The sequence below is a fragment of the Manacus vitellinus genome, unplaced genomic scaffold (assembly GCF_001715985.3).
Source record: "Manacus vitellinus isolate BGI_N305 unplaced genomic scaffold, ASM171598v3 scaffold_3_pilon, whole genome shotgun sequence".
NCBI lineage: Eukaryota > Metazoa > Chordata > Aves > Passeriformes > Pipridae > Manacus > Manacus vitellinus.
The window spans coordinates 34,499,808-34,524,163 of NW_021940535.1; the positions used below are offsets into that span (position 1 = coordinate 34,499,808).

A 24,356-nucleotide genomic window follows, 5' to 3' on the forward strand; every position below is an offset into this window, starting at 1 on the left:
TCTTCTCATCTTGCATGTGCACAAACTCTTCACTTCATTCCATAACCTCATTTGAAAAAAATGACAGCTATGTTATTTTACTTCTAGAGCTTCTGTTTGCCTGCTTCTGTAAAAATGCTAAATATAATTTAATACCCACAAAAATCCACAATTCTTACAGAAAGCTTAATTTATTAGGTTCAAATTTATTTAGAATAAGATACAATCTAAAAATAGAGTATGTATATAAATACCCTTTACAGTCAACTTATGCTTAAAAGATATTAGTCAGACTACACAGTAAGGAGTTAGTATTGCAGTGTTCTCAACAGAGTTAGTTCATTAGCTACTGAAGAGTTAATTATTAGTGGGAATTACTTTGAATATTCTAGATCCCATATTTTTCTACCATTGCTTTTGCTTTAGAGATATAGGCATTCATGGCATCCTCCTTTGATAAACCTGTAAAGGAAAGTAGGAATCATTATCTTTCCTCATTTGTCCTCTAAACATGACTACATGATGTAAATTTAATTGGTTTAACACCTTTTTTCAGGTTCCATGCCTCCCATTTGGCTTTGCCTTTCAAATCTAGCATTCCTGGACATTCTGCCAAAATAAATGCATACGTTTGATTATCATGCCGATTTACATAACATCAGCTTGATTTCATCAAGGTATGGGAGTAAATGTGAAGCATATGTAGGAATACCAATATTAATATCTCCAACGGTAGCCTGTTTGTAGAATCCATATAGTTCCTTCAGTTCTTCATCAGTTGGTCTTGTTTTTAATTTTTTTACATCTTCTGCAGCACCATCAAAGTCAGCCTGATGAAAGAACAGAAAGTGTTGGTTTTCCTCTCAAGGGGCGTGCTTAAAACATGAGGCACAGGGCACACAGTAGTATCATTACATATTCTCAATCACTCGCTTGGGTTTAGTGGTAAGTCGAGGTGTTTATCCATGAAAGCAGCTTAATGAAACTGTACGTCATGAGAAGAGGAACTAGGATTACATAGCTGATAGGGTCTGTACTTCTAAGATAAATAGTTTTACATCTAAACACTTGGAACCATTACAGACTGTCCAGTGCCAGAATAGCTACAGATATATTCATGCAGGCAGCCTCCACAATTTATGTAGGGCGTGTCTTTCACAGTCACACTGTGGGTATGAAGGTGTTCATTGAACTTTACACCCCAGCAGTAATCTCTGCTTCCACAGTGTTGATTCAAGTGGTGGAGCTTGAAAACCCTCTTAGGGGCACTGCCCACTTCACCCTTCATTTCCACAGCTCTGCTGACAGCAGAGTAGGTGATCAACAGCTGGCACAGAGACACCTCACAGGGATGAGCAGTGCTACTGCCAGGACCACCTTCCACACCCAGCTCTCAAACACAGTAGAGCACAAGAGTGCACTGTAAATGTACTCCTTTCATCATCATGCATCACACATTCACATCAACCTGAGGCCATATAGTAAGTCTTGGGCTAGACTTTGGCCCATGCTCAGGACATTTCAGGGAGACAGATTTCATACAGTGACCACTGACCCATCAGGTCACTGCACTACTCCAACACAAAAAGGTATAGGTACTTTCATATGCTATATGCTGGTTTCAATAATTAGTTTAGCTTTTAAGTTGGATCTGCATTTGCAGAAGCAAATATCCTGCAAGATGTGCTATCACACACACACACACACATATACATATAAAATGTAAAAAAAAATCTTAAAACTTGGGTCTTAAAATCAGCAGCATATTCAACATTGGTTTCAGCATGTATGCTGTGGCTCTGTTTAAACAACTGAGATCCTAGTATTACCTCAGAAGTCTGTACTGTGCTTCTTTACACCACCTTTTCCCTTAGTTATAGGAAAGACCATTTTTTTTTTTAATAAGGAAACCTAATGCACGTTTGTCTCCTTAACTGATGCCTTTCTCCTTGGCAACCGACTGTGCTGGGTGGATCAGGTGATAGAAATAAGCAAGTATGAATGAGAGCTGGACTCACTATAGCATTCTTTATTTAAACAGAGAAAAAGTACAAGAGAAAGGCTATTTCTGGTTTTAAAGCTAAGAAGAAAAAATTGGAAATAATTTAATTAGAGAGTGATGCTCATGGATCTTTCTTCACAGAAAGGCCCCTTCATGGAATCATGAAACTACGTATTCATTTATGTAAGGAGACATCAGCTGATGGCTGCATTAAGGCAGGAGTAGCAGGTGAAACAGGGTAAGGGCAGGTAGCTGAGTGCACTGCAGCTTCCTGCACAGAAAACTGGCCACTCTCCCACCAAATGAGTCACTCTGTCTCCTGAGATGGAATTCACTTTTTTTTTTTTTTAATTTTGGTATGGAAATTTAGTTTGGCTAGTGAGGTTCCCCAGACACAAACTTCTGAGGAATTTTTTTGCAAAATTTTGAACTGCCATTTGAAACCCACCAAGGGAAAGCACAAGTCTCCTAAGAATAAAAGTGCATGCCTCAGGAGAATGTACATCTGTAACACCAGAGTTATGACAAGGAGCAGCAGGCAGAGAGGTACATTTAAAAGGGATGTTTTTAAAAAATCATGATGTACGATAAAAAGGGTGTTCTAGCAAAGGAATGCTCCCTGCAAAACAGCAATTAAAAATAAATCTTGAATCTTCTTTAAACTGCAGCTATGAATTCACAGAACATTACACAGGAAGGGTTCATGATGATAATACATATCTCTAGCTGTCAGTTTGTAGCACCCTTAAAAATGCGGTGGAAGGAAAGGACAAAAATCCTGCAGCAATGAGGATGCTTTTTAACAAATAATCTTCCAACTCAGTGAGAACCAGTGTTTGCATAACTGACAAGCAGGAGTCTCTGGGAGATTCTCACCAAGGCCTCCCAGAACCAAATGCCCAGTAGTGGAGGCAGGAATACAGAGGACAGCTGGTGTGTTAGAACTAATAAAGACTGTTTTAAGAAATGCTGCTGTCCTATTTTGAATGTAACAATCCTTCTGAGAATTAGCAAGATTCCAAGTGCAATTTGTCTGTTGAAAACTCTGAAACTTGGTCATTCTATACAGTATACTATTTGGCAGAGCTTCTGGAATAAATTCTACACCAAATTACTTCCAAATTATATTCTTAAATCTAAAACTTTGTAGACTGAAAACATGTAACTAGTTATGCAGTTTGTTCCTGTTTTAATAAAAATAATTCTCAGTATTACTACTATATCACAGAATCACTGAAAAACATGAAGCTTTAAGTCCAACTTTTTGTGGCTGATTTCTTTTCAGAAGTAAACACTGGATTTTTTTTTTTTTAACCAACCGAGTATTTGGGAGCACTGCAAGACAAATACCAAAAGGCTCAGGATACGTTTATATGTTTTGTACATATGTTATATATAATTTAGATAAACAAAAATCTTGTGCCCTAGACTACATATAAAAGCTGAATCAATAATGTTGAAATGACCTTACAGCATTCGCTTCTCAGCTTTTTTTTGTAATATTAATATTTGCTTTCATGAAAGCCTTGCAATCTTTATTTTTCGTCTTATGCTGTATTGTCTCTTGTTCTCCTTCTGCAGAGTAACTGTACCTGGAATTCCTACAACTACCTGAAATACTTCAGTTCAGATGTTAAGATCATTTTTAATTTTTCACCAAAAATTGACAAGGGCCATAGAAAGTAAGTAAGTTACACTTTCCTTCCTTTCAAAAGCAAAATCAGAAGTGTGAACCCACATGTTTGAGGCCAGCAAGTCACAACAACAGAGGGAGAGAATTTGGGGTTTGGGGCAAAAGTGCCCTGCCCTGTGCCTTAGGCACAGTGTGGGTGCCTTCAGCCTGGGAGCAGGGATGGGACATCTCTATAAGCAGAATAGGAGTCTGAACTCCATACCTGTGAGATTGCTCGTATGACTCTTTATTTCACTATGTTCCGTGACAAACAGGTGGCTTATCCCTCCATGGAAATAAGCCTGTTCCACTTTGTGTTTATCTCAGGGCAGAAGCAAGGACATAGGCACATACTGCAGAGGAACTCACATGCTCTGAATTTACATCCCAGCCTACCCCTGAGTCACTCCAGTCATGCCAGGCTGCTGCACAGTGTTTCAGACACTGCAGCATTAGGATATGAAGGAGTTCTGTACTCAGGTAGCAAGACTGTAGTCTAATGACAGAAAAATATGCACTAACAACAGTATGACAATAAATGTGATGACTCACCACACTTCAGATTTTTTTAATTGGTAAAATTTTATTAAAATGAATATTTAATCTTAAGCCAAATACCAGTAATGTGACATTCTTGACTGTACCTATCACTGACTCCTCATCGCAGACATCTCTTAATATTATCCATACACATGCAAACAAAAGCAGCATTCATGGTCTTTAACTGTAAGATTAAGAAGTGGTATCAGTAATAAAACATAACTGGGTTGCCACATGTTATTTAAAGTTTAAATAAGTTACTACTGCATGGGAGCCTCTGGCAGCATTGACATACAAGGACCATTCAAGTCAGTGGAAATCTTCCACGTCTCGAATTGTTTTCTGATCCAAACTTCCATCCTGGCTTTGGCTGGGATAGAGTTCATTTTTCTTCCTAGTAGCTGGTACAGTGCTTGGTTTTGGGTTTGGTATGAGAATAGTGCTGATAACACACTGATGTTTCGGTTGTTGCTGGGCAGTGCTTACACTGAGCCAAGGACTTTCAGTGTCTCATGCTCTGACAGTGAGGAGGGGCACAAGAAGCTGGGGAGGAGCAGAGTCAGGACAGCTGACCCAAACTGGCCAAAGGGATATTCCACACCACAGAACATCATGGCCAGTATATAAACTGGGGGGATTGGCCAGGAGGGGGTGACTGCAGCTCAGAGATGGGCTTGGCACTGATCAGCAGGTGGTGAGCAATTGTGTTGTGCATCCCTTGTTTCTCTTGGGTTTTATTGTGCATGCGCTCTCTCTTATTACTGTTAACAAATTTTATATATTATATATAAATTAGCTTTAATTACTAAACTAGTCTTATCTCAACCCACGAGTTCCTACTTTTTTTTTCCCCCTGATTCTCCTCCCCATCCCATGGTGGGGGAAAGGGTAGCAAGTGGCTGCCTGGTCCTTATTTGCTAGCTGGAGTTAAACCACAACTTCAGAGTAAGAATGAACCAGAAGCACTGTTAGATTATACAAGACAAAAGATAAAAAAAATAAATTAAGGAACCCATCAAGTTAATAACCTTATCTTCACATAGTTTTATTCTATATGCATCAATAGGCAAGTATCACAAGATACTGTTTAAAAATAGGCAAACGCATATCTTGCAGAGCAAGAAACATGCAGAAATGAAATATAAATACTAAACATTTCTTTTTTCATCCCCCTCTAACCAATCATTGTGCACAGACTGTTGCTTAGAATTTGCCTGCTTACACAACATGCTTATGAGCAGCCTATACAAATATAATTTCCTTTTAATCATGTGCCAATGAAATTCCCTTTCACTCCTCAAATTAAAAGCATAAAAATATCTACAGAGAAACATACACACATGTACTAGGGATAAATGCACAAATTATCAGACTATTATCACATACTCCCTTTTTGCAAAGGAAAAAACATTCTTCGTTCTTCATGCAGAATATTTTAACAGTCTGCAAAACTTATAAATATTTTAAGCCTCCCTAATGAAAACATTATTAAGTTGTCCTCATTCCCATATAGCTTGATTCAATAAATTTTTATCAATATGGATGCTGGCTGTCAACCAAACCAATGTGGATAGAAAACCTCTGTCTAATACAGAATACGTAAAGACATTGCAGTATTTCAACCACTGATTTTTATGTGAAAGTGTAACTGCATACCACAGTGGAACAGCATATCATACTGCACTCAGCTCTTTCTAACTGTGATTTATGGCTCATTGCTTAATCATAAGGATAATAAATTCAATTTCTAGAGTAAACTCAAGGCAGAATAAAACAAATATAATTTTGGTGATCGTTAATTAAACAAAGGTGGTGTTATGTTTGGGATTGGCAGTTCTGACCCACTGAAGAAATAGTTTTCTTCTTCTTAGCTGTAACACACCACAATGAAACCTCTGTTCTATTCAACATAATTGCAGCTCAGAAGAAAATTGCTGAACTACTGGCAATGCACTCCCTGCATCTAGGTCAGAGCATTGTGTTGTCCACTCTTTGCAAACTAACCAATCTGAGAGAGACATTATTATGAGACCGGGATAAAAGGGCTTGCAAATCTTAAAGTAAAAGGGATAATAGGAAAGCCTAACAAAGAAAAACAGCCTAATCCATCATGGCATGGGTAAGACAAGGGAAGTATTCATAGTTTCTCGAAAATGTAGGAGGCTAAACGCCAGCAATGAAGATAATTTCCCCAAGAACTATTTAAAGCCCTACTCAGAGAGAAGGAAGAAGGAAGCTCTCTCTAGTCAGAAGGTAAGAAGTAGAAGCTTTCCTACAACACAAGCCCATCAAAATGTAACAAAGATGCACACAATCTAAAAAAAATACACATAACTCACTTAAAAATTATTCATGCTTCCCAAATGCACATATACCACTGCCTCAGTGTTAGAAGTTTCCCTCCTCATTTTAGAGCTCTAAGTAACTAGCTAGATCCTAAAAACATAAGTATTTACCTGCCTTTCAATGCCTAACTCAGTCCTGGCAAACTCAAATGCAGACGCCAAGAAAAATAATTCACGCATGCTCTATACAGGTAAGGCTCCTAAAAATTATATGACCTATGAATTGTACAAAATAACCAGCATGTTTCTCACCCTCCACTTGTAGGAAAGTAATGCATTATTTAACTTCCAAGGGTTTAGGCAAATTTCCCTCGCTGCAAGGTAACCTCGATTTTGCAGTACTAATCCTTATGCTGCAGAAATACCGCAGTCTCCAACACGGCATTGCACAGACAGACAGTGCATCCCTTGCCTCTCCTCTCCTCGCGTCTCTGTGTCACCAGATGCAGAACTGCTTACCTGGAGAGTCATGATGCTGCGAGGATGGATGCGAGGATGGATGCCCAGGGAGCGGCCTCGTTCCTTCCGCGGCGGGGACGCGGCGCCTCTGCCTGAGGGCTCCCGCGGCGCGGGCGCGGTGGCGCTGGGATGGTCCCAGTGACCTCAGCTCCCGGCTGAGGCACGACACGGGCTCGCTCCCAATGCGCCTCCCGGGCCCTGCCGGCACAGCTGAGCGGCTGCGAACCCCGGGGAAGGGGCGGTGGGGGCAGCGAGCATTAAGCCCACAGTCGTTTCCTCAGAAAGCCTGAGCTCGTTTCCATACCACTGAGGATTATGTCACCAGGCTTGGAGAGCAGCGATAGAGCAGGATTCTCAAGCCATTTGTTTGAAAAAGAAATTTCTTGGGTGACTTGAACGGCAGCCAGCCCGGTTATTGCTGCTCGACCCTCTGGTGCAGCCCCTGCCCGTGCCCACGCCCAGCCCGGCCTGGAACCTGGCACTGTCCAGCTGCAACTCTGGAAAACCTGCAGGTCATCCCGGGGATAGATACCTGACACAATCAGCTACACACAGAAGGTACCTTGTGAACGCTGGGTTTTAATTTGTTCTACTAAATACAGAATAAAAAGAATATTAATTGATAAACTAGCCTACAACTGTAACCACTGAAGGAAAAAAAATTCCATCCCTGCTTATCCTATCCATTAATAAATTATTTGTATTCACACCTCTTTACATTTATGTTCATCATTCCCTGAGCATAGTTTGATCACAATATTGTGTGTTTCTGCATGTTTTTAACCCACTAACTTCCATAAAACCGTGAAAAAGAGTGTTTTCTCTCAGAGCAAGTCCACGTTAAATTAAGCCAGGATTTAACAAGAAAAAAAAACACGTAAATTTCAGTAAACACAAGATTTTAAATAAATTTGAAAACAACTCTGAAGCGCCGAAGCCCTTATTCCTGCTGGGGAAGCTCTGCTCTTTCAGGCCCAGAGGCTGCGTGTAACCACACCGTGCAGTAAGGTGAATGTAGAAACCGAATGTGTGTCAAGATTTGTTAATGGCTCGGGGCAGACTGTGAGAAACATTGAACGTAACCAGTCCTTACCTGTCCTCTTAGTTACAGAATGTAACGTACGTGTGCAGTGTGTTGCATTACTGCACTGCAGCGAGGTTGCTGTGAAGTCCCTATGAAGTACCCGGTGACTTGGCCACGATGCCGCCAGCTCACATATGACAAAGCAAATCTGCTATCGCCTACGCGCCCATTATCGGGAGGGTTCAAAACGCGGGAGCGCCAGTGCTAAACCTGGGGTGAGACCCGCCAGGCGCAGGTTCCCGGGCCAGCGCTTCAGTGCTGCCTTCCACCAACGCAACGCGCTGTTTCTCCGTGTGGCACCGACCGCAGCCCGGGCAGCGGCACCGTCAGATGCGGTGCTATCCAGCGGTCTCCGCTGCCCGCCCACGGCGCCTGCCCGCTCAGCCGCCCAGCCGGACCGGGACCCGGCGCCTCCGCGCTGCACCCGCCTCCCGCGGGGCATTTTTCCGGCCGCCCTGAGCGCCCCATCTTGCGCCGCCTGCCGCTGCTCCTCTCAGCCTCGCTCCGGACGAGGAGGCGCGCTGCGGGGCGGGACACGGGCCGGACCCGAAGCGCGGCGGCGCCGGTGTGCGAACGGGCCGGGGCGAGCGGCCGCGGGGCGGGCTTCGCCGGGGGGGAAGGGCGGGGCACTGCGGGCCGGCCCCCGCGGGCGGGCAGCGGACACACCTTCCGCGCGGCCGCGGTTGCCGGGCCCGCCCGGCCGCAGGCGCTCGGCGGGCGCGGCGCCGGCCGGGAGCGGTGTGTCGGTCCCGGCGGCGGCCGAGGGTTGTGGGAGCCCCCGCCCCAGGGACTCGCCGCCCCCGCAGCGCGTCCTGCCGGGCCGTGCTCGGGCCCGCGCTTCTCTGCGTAGGGAGCAGGCGCGCCCGGAGCGAAGGGGCTGGAGGGATTCCTGGCGGAGGTGAACGTGGGCGGCGCTTCTCCCGTTCTCCCTTCCGCGGGAAGCGAGGAGGTCGTGGCAGCGGCGCGAGGAGGAGAAGCACGGTGCTTGTAGCTTTTATCTTATCCCTGCACGCTTGTTTTCCTCAGCAGTACCCATTTTGGAAAGAAAACTGTAATCTTTCAGCTGGGAAATCCCTCATGTTTTGCTTCTTTCTCATACACGAGTCTGTTGCTAACTTTGCTTGATATCCCCTGTAAACAGTCATCGGAGCATCCCCAATTAAAAGCTTTTAGAAGATATAACCTAGAGCTAATTTTTTTAAGTTGTCATAAGCTTCCATTTCTAACTCGGTCGCATTTTAGGTTTCTCGTGGTCGTTTCCATTCTTTAGTTGTTTCCACTTTTTGGTTGTTGCCACTATGATGATTAGCAAAAGGGATTAGATAACTGCACGAATGATGGCTCCATAAAGGACTAATAGGGTAAGCTGTCAGATCTTCTTACATCCCAGATGCAACCATTCTGTGTGTTTGGGAGCTGAGGAGAATGGCAGCCTGTCCTTCCCTAACAGTTTCTCTAGTTCCTGCTGCTGGAGACACAGCAGGGCTGGATGGGCCTTTGCTGGGGTGGCCCAGGGCATTTCATAGGGTTCACAGCATAAATTAATAAGAGTCTGAGGCAGATCTCTGTCATGCCTTCCAAATGCAGAAAAACACAAAGGCATGGAGTAAAGACTGAAAAGACAAATTTCTAAAAATCTTAAATAAATTTAGGGACTTGGAGCATGTTGTGATTCAGCTTTTTCCCTCACATGCATGGGGGACAATGCAGCTGTGCAACAGCAAAAATGTAGTGGTCTTTCAATCCATGACTCTGGGGGTGGGGTTGTTTGATTGTGGTTTTTTGTTTGTTTTTTACATCTGTAATACCTCCAGCTGCTTTTGTTCAGCTTCTGAAGGGTTTCATCACTGCTGTTGCCTTGCTGTCCAGTCTAGTTTTTTTATTATTTATAAACAAAAAAAAGCAACTTAGCACTGAGCACGGTGAAGAAGGTGATAGTTGCCAATATCACTTTGACATAGGATATTTGACATTTCTTTTCTGCATTCCCAAAAGAGGCTTGTGGTAGTGATGTTCCCAGCAAACAGTACAGTACTTCGACTAATGTTTCTTTCTTCCCTAGGGTGACAAAACACAGAAGAACCTCAGGATGTCTGTAATTCAGCAAGGGACGGCAACACTTCGTAAAGCAAAGAAAATCACTGTAAAAACATGTCTAGATAACCCCTTTGTTTTTCAGTGGAAAACCATAGATGGAAAAGATATGCATTTTATACTACAGACCTTAGAAGAAAGGATTAAACATGTTGGACTTAAAAAGATTGAGAGTCCAAGGAAGAAAAAACGTTCCCTTACAAAAAAACAAATGGAAAGAAAGTGCGATGCTAGCACCAACGAACTCCCTAAAGAGGAGGAAACAGAAAGCCATCAACAAAAACCAGGGTGGACTGACATAAGTATCAGAAGACAGCTTGCTATTGGAGTTAATGAAGTTACAAAAGCATTGGAAAGAAATGAACTGCTTCTCTTGCTGGTGTGCAAGTCTGCAAAGCCTGCCATGATCACATCGCATCTCATTGAGCTGAGCGCGAGTCGAGCCACACCCGCAGGCCAAGTGCCCCGGCTCAGTGAAACAGTCGCGCCACTTCTTGGCTTAACATCCATTTTAGCACTAGGCTTCAAAAAGCAGTCTGATAAATTCACTGAAACAATAGAAGCAATAATTCCAAAGATACCAGCACTGGAAGTGCCGTGGTTTCAGTACAGAACTGAAGAATCTGTGGCTTATGCAGATACAGATTCTTCAGAAAATGAGGAACCTGACGAGCTTGCAGAGGCACTGGGGGATGAGCTCACAAGCCAGAAGCGGAAGCGTACAGAAAGCAATCAGCCTGATCTTTCAAATGTAATTTTGCAGCCCTTGAAAATCAAGAAACTTGTCCCAAATCCCAATAAGATAAAGAAACCACCTCGCAAAAAGAAAAAAGCTTTTTCTGCATAACTGATTGTAGTTTGGTTCTATTAAACTGATTTTTTACATGCAGAATGGAGCACAGTCCTAACTGAACAATCTTTTTAGGCTTTACAGTGTAAAGCTTTCGAATACAAGGTGAATTTTATGTTGCATTCGGTTGAGGTACTTTCTGCTTTAATAAAGAATGTTGCTCAGACTTAAGTGTCAGTCTGTACCTGGGGGTAAGTATTTCATTTGTAGTTGGAGATCAGAGAGTTAAAGTTGGCAATGAACATAGCAAAGTAATTTTAAGAGAGAATTAATACATCTCTGGAATTAATGCAAAGCATTAAATGAACTTTGTATCTTTACACAGATGAGCATGCTTTAAGCAAAACAGATTTAAGTATAATTACTCAAACAAATCAATACCAAAAGTGAAAGTTTATTTAAACAAAGGTCCATGCCAGTATAAGTCTTTTAAAGCTGGTTTCAAGTAAACAGCTGTAACAGCACAGGCAGACTTCCCTTTTGAACTCTATTATAGTTTTTTCTGCTGAACAATAAACTTGTTTTGGTCACAAATGTATGCAGACTTGGGTTTCACCTGATACCTGGTGTAGGGTATGCTGGAGGAAAAGCTTTATTTTCAAATACAAAACACAACCAAATTACTACTGCTGCAGTAAGAAAAAAAAAAACTTCCATTATTAACACAATTCCTGTAAGAAACTGTAAATCTAAACTCAATTAGATTTCTAAAGGAAGTCTAAAATTATTTCCCAGGAAATTGAGATAAGCCATATACTGTTGTATATAAAGTAGATGAGAGCTATAAGTGCTACAAGACTGAAAACATACCACATAACTTTTGATTTTCCTTTAGTTTTACTGGGGACTATGAACAGTTTCCTAATGAGACAGCTGTATTATAGTAAGGAAGGGGAATATTGCTGCAATTCAGACAATCAACAGCCTAGGAATTTACTTGTAAAAGAAAGCTTAAAATAACTGAGTTACTTTGTAGTTCCTTAAAGGTGGAATTTACACATAGTTTTCAGAGATTTGTTGATCCAAACTTCCAATGCCATCCGATAGCTCATCTGTCTCTTGGATTTATTTAGAAATTACTTAAGTCAGTGATACCAACTACAAAGGCAGACAATAGCAATGATTCTGTAGTCACGATGCTCCTTGGAGTTTAAACAAAACATTCAATGCTAAAATTTTTGTCCTTGTCTGAGGGTGGCAAGAAGAGGCAAGGGTTTTTTCCCTTGCTTTGCAGTCCTTCATACATGTCCTTTTTTCTGGCTTTCTGGATGAATAAAACTTTGAAGGCATGCTAGCACTAGTGTATTTCATTCCCAGGCTGGCTAACCGTAACATAGAAGTCTTAGCATTTACACAGAGCACAAGGATTAGCTTTGGTAAAGAACATAAGCACAGCAATCATCTTTCAAGCACTTTGCTGCCTGCCTGCAGGGATCTGTCTTCAGGGACTTGTGTCCCCTCTGAAGATAGGAAGTTACTTTGGGAAAGAAATGATGTTCTTTCTTCAACATCAAAAGATATTTAAAAAGGCGGGTGGGAAAGGTGGTGGAGCAAGCCTTACATTTGCCAATTTTTGTACAAACACCTATTGGGTTTTGAGGAGTCTTATCTTTATAGCAAGCCTAATGCACAGGTTCAAGTTTGGAAACAACAGAAGAGCCTCTCTTATTGAGCTGCTGACAGTGACACCCACACAGATACTCATCTATTGTTAAATACCTGCTTAGAAAGCGAAAGTGAGTTGCCACAATTTTACCTCCCGAGTAACTGTCTTACTGTGTGCGTGTGGGCTGGGACACCTTCAAGATTCATGTCCTCTTGACGCTGTGATACTTCAGCAAAGCAGTACTTCTTCGAGGTGAAGAGCACTCAAGAGGGACAGAAGAGACCATGCTGGATTGCACAGCTGTTAGGTAACACACAGGTTCATGAACAGAACCCTCCAGGAACTGCCCCTGCACTCAGGCTCAGCTGCCCACTTCCCTCATGCTCTGATCGATAAATTTGCTCCCAGTTATAGTGCTGCACAGCTTCTGCAGGAGCACAACTCTGCCCTCCCTACCCTCAGTTAACATGGAAAGTGAGCTGGAAAATGAGACAGAAGTTTACCCCTTGGATTCAGAAGCAAATGACACTGTTTTACCAGAACAGAGCAAAAGAGTGGCCATGCTCCTTTCTTCATGTGCCCTAACCTGTAGATTTGGGCAGAAAGCCAGGCTGCAGGAAACCCAGGTTCAAGTCTGTCTTCTACCAGGGCATAATTGGTCACATCATGGCCTCAATTTTACATACAACAGTACTTGGGAGGATTTGCCTTCCGATTTCAGAGAAGAGATGAGAAAAGAAAACACCTGCCTAACATTTCTTCCACGTGCATTTTTTTGAGGGGAAGGAAGGCAGAGAACATGAGCGTATCTTCCACCTGGCATTCAACACCACCCATCCAGATTAGGAAAGAGCTGGGTTGTGACTGTTTCTTAGCAAGGAAGTACCTTATACATGAGGACAGAGCTGTGCTCTGCTGTCCCACCTCACATTAGGCAGCCCCGAGCAAGGATTGACAAGGCTCTGCCCTTAGAACCTAAGCAGCCCACACTGAGCCCCTTGGTGAACTTCCTCCTCATCCCAGAGGGTTCCAGTGAGAATGCCCTGCCAGGGGGGCACCTTCGTGCCTTTTGGGAGTTAAAAACTTAAGTCTTTGACAGAGTTGAGATTAAATCCTTCTTATTATCTCAGATACCGCTACCATCAATGATATTTTCAGGCACTTAATTCTCCTCAGGCCTCACATAGAGAGTCCAAACTTCCTCTGCACCATCTGTTGTAACTGCTACTAGCAGACAGGTATCAGAGTGGCCAGAGACATAAAGCCCAACTGCACCATTAGATCTCCTTCAAAGTCCTTTTAAATTCATGAGGTCCCAAGCTGGTGCACACCCAGGAGTCAGACAAACCACATTCAGTCCCTTCCTTTGTTTGAAGGAGGTCGGATGCTTTAATCACAGAGCTATAATGCAGTAAGGGAAAGTATCACTGTTTCTAGGGCAGAATCCTCTCACCACAATTCAACAAGAAAAATAAACCAAAACACAAACCATTCACACATTGGAAAAGGAGCAGGAAGAAAGAAAAACCCCACTGCTACAAGGAGGTGGGTAGGGCTATCAGTTATGAAGAACAGACAAATTTATCTTCATGTACAGAATTAAACTTTCAGCAAAATCTGCTGTCAGAATTACAGGCATGTTTAAAAGGAAAGTTAGACATTTGCATTTCATGAGATATTCAAGTCACATTCAAAAGATGCTCACAGCACAGAGGCTTCACTACCACAATTTGGCACTTTCAGCTAGAACAGTTTCTTAATGCAGATTTTCTCAGTGCTCCCATTACTGCAGCATCCATGAGCTGAAAGAACTGCTATCATATCTAGCTATGACACTACGCTGGAATGCATATAAAGTGCTTCAGAAGCCACTCCCGTTGCTGAGCATTCATGAGGGAATTAAAACAGCTCCACCCAACAATAAAGATCAGCCCTCCTACATTTCAGGAAGTGCAGTTACAGAGACTTCCAAGGACTGAGGGCAGAGCATTTCTCTTCTGCTTACCAGCCACATATATATAGCAAAACTTCTTGTTCCAAATTCAGGATAAAAACACTACCAGGAACAATTTATGAATACATATTTACACAAGATACTTCTCATTAGAATTACAGACTTCATAGGAAATCAAAGTAGACAAAGGAATATGTGCAATTTCGCAGAAGCGTTGAAAACATTCAAACTATAAACATCCTGATAGCACTACTAAAATTCTTAGTTTTACACACAGGCTGATGTTATTCTACTGAGGAAAAACTAAGGTTTTGTGCCACAACTGTAAATTAAGTACAGTAATGTATTATCATTCCGGCAACATAGATAACACCTGCACTGAACAGTGCGATACTGTTAAATCAATCCACTGATCTATTGAAGATCAAAGTACAAATCTGTATTTTTTATTGATTTGGCAGCGTTGCTTATGGAGAAACAAATGCACTAGTTAAACCAGTACATTGTCATACTGCTCCAGTTACAAAAGCATCCAGGACTTTCACAGAGCTACAAACGTATCGTACTTCTTGATTTTCCCCCAAATGATGACATCCACGTGAAGTAAATAAGCAAAGATACTCGAAGTTGTATCCTTCATTCGGTTACACTGACAAACATACACCACCACTTAATAAATAGAAATGCAGCAGTTCATCCACATAATAGCAAATATTTTTGTACCCTAATCCACCACTGAAGTTCAGTTTGTACAAAACAGTCTTTTCTACAGAGTGGAAAAAAATACCTTCTTCTCATCAAGGTGCAAGCTAAGCTTTGAAACTTAAATGAATGTGCTTTTTATTCTTTTCATGGACAATAGAAGAGTTTCATGGGCCTTCTGATCTATCTGAAAATGCATAAATTTGGTCACATGTGGATGTTTTCATTGTTCAGATTTAATGGACTATTTCAGTATCACCGACGTTGTGCTTTTACTCCTCTTGAACAATACCATTCCAAGAGTTATGGAGATCAAATTAACTCAAAACGATGGCCTCAGAGTTCTAGAAATGTGAGTGTCCTCATTGTAATACAAGACCAACCTAAAGAAAGAAGAAAAAAAAAGTATTTTAGTCTAAGTATAGCAATAAATCTTAAAATCAGTAGTTTCCTGCACCTCAATTATGGATCATAAAAAGGGCCAATTAAAAAAGTTATTTTAAAACTTCTGCCCATTTTTGGCCAGTGTAGATTAATGTACAATTACATCTAATAGAATTCAGAAACTCTTTTTTCTCCTTTACCTTTTCAGATTCCATGCCCGGACACCTCCAGTTGTACAAATAATACTGCAAATTTCCATCTCCAATCCCGAACTTGAGTTTTTCCAGGAATGTTTTGTTTTCCATTAAGTCTAGTGCATTGAATACATCAAATCCTTTCTGGCAACAGCAAAACATTTTTAAAAAAAATTTTACTTTTTAAAGTTTCAAATGACACTTTACACAGTGGCATACACTATCCAAGAGACTAGGCTAATTAAAAGGAAAAGAAGACAATGAAATAAATCTTGTCTTTTAATTAGGTACACACACAAGTCTATTCCCAATAAAAACTGAAGTATAAAGCACAGCTTTTCTTGAAGGTTATCTCCAAGAGGGTACAAATTTTATAGCCACTTTCAGGGTCTAAGGTCTGAAGAGTCCCTAAAGCATTTTCTGTAATTTTATCCTTACAGATACACACTTTTTAAAATCACATACAGTGTTTTGACACACATGGCCTATTCCAGCTGAAGCTGCATAAATACAGCCTATGGTGTTTTTCAATTTATCATTCTGTTAACAATAAAAATATTTCTGTGATTCAGTCCTTTTCTGAAATGCCATTGTCTTCAGAACTCAAATCTTTCAGGTGATAATCCCTCCCCTACTCATGCACCCTCTACCAACTCCTCTTTTCATAAATCTCCCAAATCACCACTCAGAGAGTCATTTTTTCTCTCAGAAGAGCCACACGGCCAAATCAGTCTCAAGAGTTTTGTGCAGCAATACAAACACACCCAAATCCTAACTTACTGTGAACTCTTAACAAGTAGCATAAACCCAAGGTCAGTTAAGCCATCAAAGTGACAACCAGCATGTGTGGATAGCTGAATTTGCTTGGGGTGTGGATACAGAACTCCATTTAAGTGCAACTAACTGCAAGGGATTCTGAACTAAGATCTTGCAGTCTTAACAGCACCAAGGTAGTGCACCAGCAGGACATGATGTACTCTTAAGACAAAAGTAAGTTACAAAACAATACTGCTCAATTACTTAAGTACAAGAAGATGGGGTAAGGAACATTCTTTACTCAGTATAAAAATCAGGTGTTTTTTTTTTTCTTTTAAATGAGCATCCCATATTAGGAAAAAAGAGGGTTGAGGAAAATAAGCATTTTAAGCTCCACATCAGGACTATTCAAAATAAAGTCACAAGCACAGATAGTGAGTTTAGTAAGGTTTCCCACTACCTTGCAAAAAGATCACTCTGTGTGCAGATGAAGCTTTGCTAAGTTAAATGTGCTGTGAAAAACCACATAGAAACAAGACAAATAAGGTGGTGAGGATTTGACACTTAGCACTGAAAGCAGATTTTGGAATATTCCAAGTTAGTAATAGATAGTTAACAGAAATCTCAGAAGGCAGGAAGGGAAGCAGAGGAGAATAGAGAAGCACTCTAGGTACAGACACATTAAACTCTGCAATTAAGCACTCAAAATTCAAATAAATTATGAACTCTACAGATGTAGTTTTAGTCCAGTATCTAAACATTAGCAGATTAGATTGAGGTTAGTATCTTATGAGAGGTATAAAAAGGTTCCTGTTCAAAGGTAGTTTCTTCACAGTTCTTCACAGACTATTGAAGCAGACTCAGAAGTAAATTTCTTCCTTGTTTCTAGGCTCTCTCCTGTTCTAGATCTAGAAACTGAATATCATCTTCCACACTAAAATACATAGGGTTTTGGAGGGATTATCCTGATGCAAAATCCCACTTTCTGCACGCAGAATGCATGGAACCTAAGCGAATAACTCTAAATTCTGGGTTTTACTTTGAGGGTCATGTGTTTTATCCTGTAACTGCCAAGATTTTACTAGACTTAGTTCTAAGCTAATTTTATATAGTATGTTATGAAGATAAAAATAAACATTAAGCAGGCACGCAAACCCTGAAAGCAATTTGCTGAGTTAAATTTGTACCTCCAAACCCTATTATCTGGAGTGAAAGTGCAGAAGGGACAATGGTGTGTTGTCCCCAGCCAAGAGCCAAACTCCCTCACAGCCTGTGGCTTGCTTCTCTCCCATAGGATGGGGAGAAAATAGAAAGAAGGCAAGATGTCCTGTGAATCGAAATAATGACAGTTTGATAGAGAAAGCAAAAGTGCAGGCACAAGCAAAGCAAAAAGAAGAATTCATTCACTACTTCCCATCAGCAGGCAGATGTCAAGCTCCTTCCTGGAAAGCAAGATCTCAGCACGCATGATTGTTAGGGAAGATAAATGCTATCCCTGGGAGTATCCCCCCTTCCTCCTCCCTTGCTTCAGCCTTTATTATGGAGCAGAACATCATACGGTATGCAATATCCCTTTGGTCAGTTGGCATCAGCTCTCCTGGCTGTGTCCCAGCTTCTTGCCCACCCTCAGCCTACTCATGCTGGGGGAAAGAGAGAAAGCCTTGAGGCTGAGCAAGACCGTTCAGTAACAGCCAAAACACTGGTGTGTTATCAGCCCTGCTTTAGTCACAAAGAGCAGCACCATATGGGCTGCTAGGAAGAAAGTTAACTCCATCCCAGCCAGACTCAGTATGTTTGTAAACAGAAAGCTGTGAATAGGACTGCATTTATCAGTTCTCTTTCCTTGCCTCAGCTCTCACCATGTAAAACTCAAGTGCCAGATTTACAAATGTAATTAGGCATCTAATGATGCAGACAGGCCCAGCAGGTACTTCTGAAATCCACAGGTGTGTAAATCCCATTATTTAATGGGATTTATATATATTGTAGCTATATTATGATCCACTCAAAATAAAAGAATCACATGTCACATTCAGAGAGAAATGTACACAGGGGAAGGTATACATCCTTGCAGTCACACCACGTAACTGCCTCCAAACCTGTTCCACCTATGGCCTTTAAATGGCCAGACACTTGGCTCTCTATGCTACACTTCAAATGGAGACCAACCATTATCCCTTTTTCCATCTTGATTTTTAAGAATCGGTACCAATATTTTTAGCCACTTCTGAAAATTATACTTGCCTTTTAAAGTCTGTTTCTGAACTTCCCTTTGTATCATTCTGGAGTCTGAGTAGCAGGGTTCTGTATTCCCCATGACTATTCAGGAGTTTTCCCTGACAAATAATTACTGAACTACTTATAGGTCAACAGCCTCAGCAAGCAGTTCCTGTCATAGATGGCAGCTCAGCTGCAGGGCTGAACGATCATGGCTGAGACAGACAAGTTGAAGACCATGGCTGCTATCATGCAGCCTGAAGTCTGAACAGATGCAGCCTTTGCAGACCATCACTGGCTTCCTATAGGACCAGCAAAAAAATCCCTGTGCCACATGCCATGGCTCTGAGCGTGGTCATTCGGAGCACAGACTGACCTGCGCTGAGCTCTCACCTGGCAGTGACACCACAAGCAGTGCGGTGGCAACACTTCAGTTGGAGAGGCAAGTGTCAAGCATGAAAAGCAGAAAACATGCCTGTGCTCTGCAGCATGTTGGGAATGGTTGCTAGAACAGATGCCATGGACTGGATGGAGCCTGTGCAGTGCTGTGAATTGCCCAGGCTAAACAGGTCTGGGCCACAGAATATGTGACCATTGGTATTGACACTGCACTCCCATGAAACCCTGATGACTAAGAGCTGAGCATTAGTTTGTCATCAGACAGTACTAAACTCTTAAAATTCTTCTGCTTAAGAACTTCATTTATAGTCTTTTCCCCTCCATTCAATCAAACCATCTGTCAGTGTAATTCCATGCATGAAGGTATGTGTAAAAGCTACAACATGACACCACCTACGAAGCTGTAGAGGTAGCAATTAGTAACACAATAAAATGATAAAGCTTACATAAATAAACTTTTATATTTTTTAGAAATAAAAAATAATTTAAAACCGAAAAATGTATTTGATAGAAGTTATTAATTAATCTCCAAGGGAAATTATTTTAGTGATACTTTCCATTCTTCTGATACTTAGTGACTATGGTCATCGATGTACTCCTGGGTGTTTATACAGTTCAAGCTACTGCAAGTGCTTGATCTTTATGCACTTGTCACTCCCTAGCATCACTCAAAGTAAAAAGGAAAAACAAGCACTGTGCTTTGTACTTTGATATACATATTGTCTATGTCTCATCAACTGCACTCTGTGCTGTGGACAGTAAAACTGAATGCAATGGCATGGATAAATTGCTGCCAGTTCTTACCTTGCCACCACTCCTAAGAATACTTTCGTGAATGAAGCATAAAAAAACCCAAACAACCCATAACTTACCAATTTGGCTATAATGAGTGCATCATTCATTAAGTCCAACAGGGGAGTCTCTGTATGAATATTGTAAAAGGAATAGGCAGCTTTGAGGCTTTTATGAACAGGATGATGCATCACTGTTGAAGGTAATGTGTAGAAGCTCAGGAAGTCTGTTAAAATACCATTTGAGCCCTACAAGAAAAACCCAAGCCCAAACAAGTTAATTAATAAGAAGTAACAGCTCAGTTATTGGTTAGGCTAACATGGCAGTTCTACATAAGGTAAGTAATAAATCCAGCAAGGTTTGTGCACTGTAAGTATTATGGTATAACAACTAATCTTGGCTAAGATTTGAGGAAACAAACATTTAGATTTTTCTAGTCTATTATACCACTAACACTTTGACAAGCAGTTGTCAAAGCAGTTCAGTTTGTTTCTCAAGCTTAGTCTGCTATAGAGAGAGCTAACAAAGCACACTTTCAAAAAAAAGTATGTAGGTGTTTTTCCAACTGATTTTTAACAAAATATTAAGGATATTTTAAGAAATCTGATGATGTTAATGTTGAGGAATAATTTTCTCATCTTTCTAAAAATAGAGAAAAAATATACTGTGCTGGTGTACAAAGCATATTTAAATCAGCTTATGATTATTAATCACCAAGCACAAGTAACTATCTGGATAACAGTGCTAAATCACACTGAAATTTTAATAAAACCAACAGTCATCAAAAAAAGGTGCTTGTACAGAAATTTAAAATATACTACATAAAACTTCTTAATATTTCACGCACCTAAGGAAATTTAACCATCTCCAAGAGCATAGATTAGCAGGAAATGGGAAATAATTATAACATGGGTAAAAAAATTACCCAGATTTTCTCTCCTGCTATTTCCAAGAAGATAAGGCAAAGGAGACACACAAATGCTCGTTATTGCTTGTTTATTTTTGAATGACTAGTGCTCACTATTTAGTGCTCAATGAAGGACCTCACATGGATCCTTAAATTAACTGTACTGCTACAGTAAAAAGTAAAACAGTTGAACCTATCACATGCAGAAAAGCTATTTGTCTTAGAGCAGGTACGGATCCTGTAGTAGAGAGTAACAGAAAAGTTATTAAGTCACTCACTGAATTCAGTAAGGATGATGAAAATGTTAACTCAGAAATTATACAGAGTATTTTAAGGTTTTAGCTCTGCACATTACAAAGATGATTTAAAAGTCTGACACTAACATCTCCAGGTTACAATCTCCAGCATTAAAAAACTTCCATTTTCTATAGTGAAAAACTAGTTCAAGAGATAGTGTAAAACAAGCAACTAAAGACTCTGCTGTTCAGTTAGAATGGCACTGCCAGTGTGACATTCATGCTGATCCTGGTGCTTCTGGGCTCTCCTGCAGGTTTCAAGTCACAAACAAAGCCAAAAGCCAACCCAGGGAGCAGGGCGGAGGGCAGGGAGAAGGTGTGGAAAAGGGAGGGACTATAAATGAGAAAATGGAAAAGGCCAATGAGCACTAGACCCACTAAAAAGTAAGTAGAAAGCCAAGCTTGGACAATGACAACTGCTGAGCAGGACCACTCATCTCCAGCAGCACTAAGGTTCCTAACTCAGCTGAGGGTCCTGCACAAATTCAGGCTGCAGTGTGGGAACACTGAGCTTCACAACCTGCAGCTTCTATGAGGAGCTGGTAGGTTTAAGGATGTTATGCTGATCATTTTTAAATAACATTATTACTTTAAACAAAGTAATACACTATCTAAATATGATGTCTGTAACTGATTTTGTATGGACTCAAAGGGAAGAGCATATCTTTCTCCACTAGCTTTATTGCACCCATTCCAAATGCTCATCTTTTCCTGCATTTGCTTATTTTGAGAGGAGCATTAGCACCAACCATTTGGAAGGTGGAGGTGGTAGGTGCATATATATTTTATATGTAGATATATACTATATATATACAGAAATTCAAACATATATATACATACATTTATTGAAAAAACCCCACATTTTACTGAAGCAGATCATCAAAAACCATAATTTTCCCAGCAGGTGCATCTAAAATTTGGTTTAAAGAGTTTTTTACTGGTGTATGGCAGAAACATTTACACCTGAGAGAATGACAGTCAATTCAAACCAAATCCTTATCTCAGTCACTGCATCATTCTTCCTTTTTTTCTAGTGATATTTCAGAATTCTTTAAGATATCCTATTATAAGAGCACTGCAATGTATCACAACCAAACTTTTTTTTGTTAACAGAATGCAATAAAAAGAACAAAACCTGTAATCATGGTATCAAATTCTACCTATACCACACATTTTTCATACTGCCCACATTTCAAAAACTTGATGCTGATATGAACTATTGTAAGAGGCATTCACATATACATTCATATCCGTGAGGGCGTATTTTACCTCCACCACGTAAGTGTCAATAATATGATCCCGAGGCAGGAACCAGTGGGCTACTTCTTCTTCATCCATCACAGGAGCAAGATTAAACTGTTTCAAGTAAGTGTTGATTAATTCTTGTACTGCTTTAGTATCTTTTTGTTCCATTGGTCTCAAACCTGAAGTCTTTGTGGCCTTATTGTAACAAAAGAAAAATACATGTTAAGATGTTGAAAGGAAAACTGCAAACACAGCAAAGGCTGAAAGTAGGTTGCAGAGTCACTACACTTGCTATAATGCATTCATTATTAGTCTACTTCATCCCAGCCACCTAATTCATTATGCTATTTTACAAATGGCTTTCAATCAGAATTCCCTCTCTTCTAATTATTGAAACAGTCTGGGGCACTTCAATCTTTATATTTCATTATTGAAAGAGCTTCATTTCTCCAGAGAAAGACATACCATTGCCAACAGTTTAGACTTTGTGCAGTTTGTGTTTTTTTTTTTTAGGTCAGTTTATTTCTTACTTTCTTGTAAACTACCTAGGGCCCAGACACAGAAACAAAACAATGTAACTTGTGCATCAGAAGTTAATCTGTAGACAAGAACACAAGCAATTCAAACTTACAGTCAAACTATACATCAAAATCAGCTGATAAAGTTTAATTAGAAATTATTTAACAAAAAAGATCCCAAGGACTGCTTAGTGTACTACTACCTATTCTTAGCATTTGCAAACTCCCTTGCTAACCCAAGTTAGGCACAACTGCTATTCTGTTAACAAGAAAGCTTCTCATAACTTACAGCTGCCCGAAATGAAAAACCTACAGTACTTAAACAGGTTTTGTTTTTTTACTTTAAACATCAGAAGAGAAAAAAATTGCCTTCTAGTACTATGCAATTAATTTAAACAAGCGAAGGTGATTAAAAATTTCTTGCAAGCTTTTGTTTGCTTTCCTGACTCTTTCCTTTTAGGGAGGCTAACACTTGTTCTCTTCAGAGCTCATTTATCCTGCTTCATCTGCCTGAGCTACATACTTGGGCACGTATCACATTAATCATAGCAAAGTCAATTGCAAGAGCAGCCAGGTAGAGACTTGATTACTGGAAGCCTGAAATTAGTGTAGCTGATTAGGCTTTGGCCAAAAGGCATTATTCTGGGGGAGGTATTATTGATGCACTCCGGGAGTCAGCAGCCAGATGAGAAATCAAGGCACATTTTGCTGCAGCTCTGGACTGTGTTTAGTCTTCCTGCTTTTCTGAGCAGCCTGGGACTATGGTTTGACTCCACAACAGCACATCACCTATATTTTAAAATGCCTTTATTCCATAAGAGTGTACACCTGACTAACAGAAAGGATGGAGGAAAAAGAGCTGGGCTGGAACATCTTTTTCTCCCAGCAATGCTCAGAATGTCCACCAGTAAATGATCATTTGCAACCCCAGAAATGAGAGAAAGTGTACAGAACTGGGCTAAAATTTGTTTCTCTGCTTCACATATCAAGCTGCACTGGCCACACATTCATGCGACTATCCAGTGTCAGGATCTCAGTCAGCCAGGAAAAGACATACAAACATGCTCCTCTCCTTACTCTAAATACAGACAAAATCTACCTCTTTCAGAAAACTCCTTTCTCAAGACATTAAACACTTAGAAAAAAAAAACCTTTTACTTTTTGTATCTAAAGGTATGTGCACAGCCTTTAGCGAGGGTAGTATTTATTAATTACAGTACTTATTATATCTGAAAACCTTTTTAATTCAGGCTGTTCAAGTGATTAGGAATGATTAATTCTCTTAAAGGGAGATGAGCTCCCAGTGGCAATGATATTCCAAGGACACTAAGAAAAGAGGTTAAAATGCAAGAAACAGTGTT

The 24,356-nt window shown here is 40.6% G+C and overlaps 3 protein-coding genes across 6 annotated transcripts in view; 1 reads left to right on the plus strand and 2 right to left on the minus strand.

Annotated features, from left to right (window-relative positions):
- Positions 1–168: 168 nt before the first annotated feature.
- ACBD7 (acyl-CoA binding domain containing 7) lies at positions 169–7,859 on the minus strand. Its single transcript, XM_008930112.3, has 4 exons — positions 6,998–7,859; positions 692–809; positions 526–588; positions 169–441 (listed from the first exon to the last, which is right to left on the minus strand). The coding sequence occupies exons 1-4, from the start codon at positions 7,007–7,009 to the stop codon at positions 368–370; spliced, it is 267 nt and encodes an 88-aa protein (XP_008928360.1). The 5' UTR covers positions 7,010–7,859; the 3' UTR covers positions 169–367.
- A 313-nt stretch (positions 7,860–8,172) lies between these two features.
- On the plus strand, positions 8,173–11,559 carry RPP38 (ribonuclease P/MRP subunit p38). 3 transcript variants are annotated; one of them, XM_018075480.2, is made up of 2 exons: positions 8,173–8,296; positions 10,144–11,559. In XM_018075480.2, the coding sequence occupies exons 1-2, from the start codon at positions 8,216–8,218 to the stop codon at positions 11,020–11,022; spliced, it is 960 nt and encodes a 319-aa protein (XP_017930969.1). In that variant the 5' UTR covers positions 8,173–8,215; the 3' UTR covers positions 11,023–11,559. The 3 variants fall into 3 exon arrangements, with proteins under 3 accessions (XP_017930969.1, XP_017930971.1, XP_017930972.1); XM_018075482.1 differs by lacking the exon at positions 8,173–8,296 and adding an exon at positions 8,987–9,062; XM_018075483.1 differs by lacking the exon at positions 8,173–8,296 and adding an exon at positions 9,096–9,442.
- Positions 11,560–13,996: 2,437 nt separating this feature from the next.
- NMT2 (N-myristoyltransferase 2) overlaps positions 13,997–24,356 on the minus strand; it is a 33,069-nt gene continuing 22,709 nt past the window's right edge. For both annotated transcript variants that reach the window (XM_018075479.2, XM_018075478.2), the window contains exons 9-12: positions 22,502–22,672; positions 20,110–20,277; positions 15,872–16,009; positions 13,997–15,670 (exon numbers count right to left, since the gene is read on the minus strand). In XM_018075479.2, coding sequence (XP_017930968.1) covers positions 15,650–15,670; positions 15,872–16,009; positions 20,110–20,277; positions 22,502–22,672 — 498 coding nt within the window. In that variant the 3' untranslated portion in view covers positions 13,997–15,649. The remainder of the gene's footprint in view (positions 15,671–15,871; positions 16,010–20,109; positions 20,278–22,501; positions 22,673–24,356) is intronic.

Bases quoted from the DNA above. Each gene is read 5' to 3' on its own strand.
- RPP38 (XM_018075480.2), top strand. From the start codon at position 8,216: ATGACAAAGCAAATCTGCTATCGCCTACGCGCCCATTATCGGGAGGGT. The intron at 8,297-10,143 runs GTGAGACCCGCC...TTTCTTCCCTAG, and splicing joins GCGCCAGTGCTAAACCTGGG to GGTGACAAAACACAGAAGAA.
- ACBD7 (XM_008930112.3), bottom strand. The intron at 589-691 runs GTATTCCTACAT...TTATTTTGGCAG, and splicing joins CGTTGGAGATATTAATATTG to AATGTCCAGGAATGCTAGAT. The intron at 442-525 runs GTGTTAAACCAA...TTTCCTTTACAG, and splicing joins GGCATGGAACCTGAAAAAAG to GTTTATCAAAGGAGGATGCC.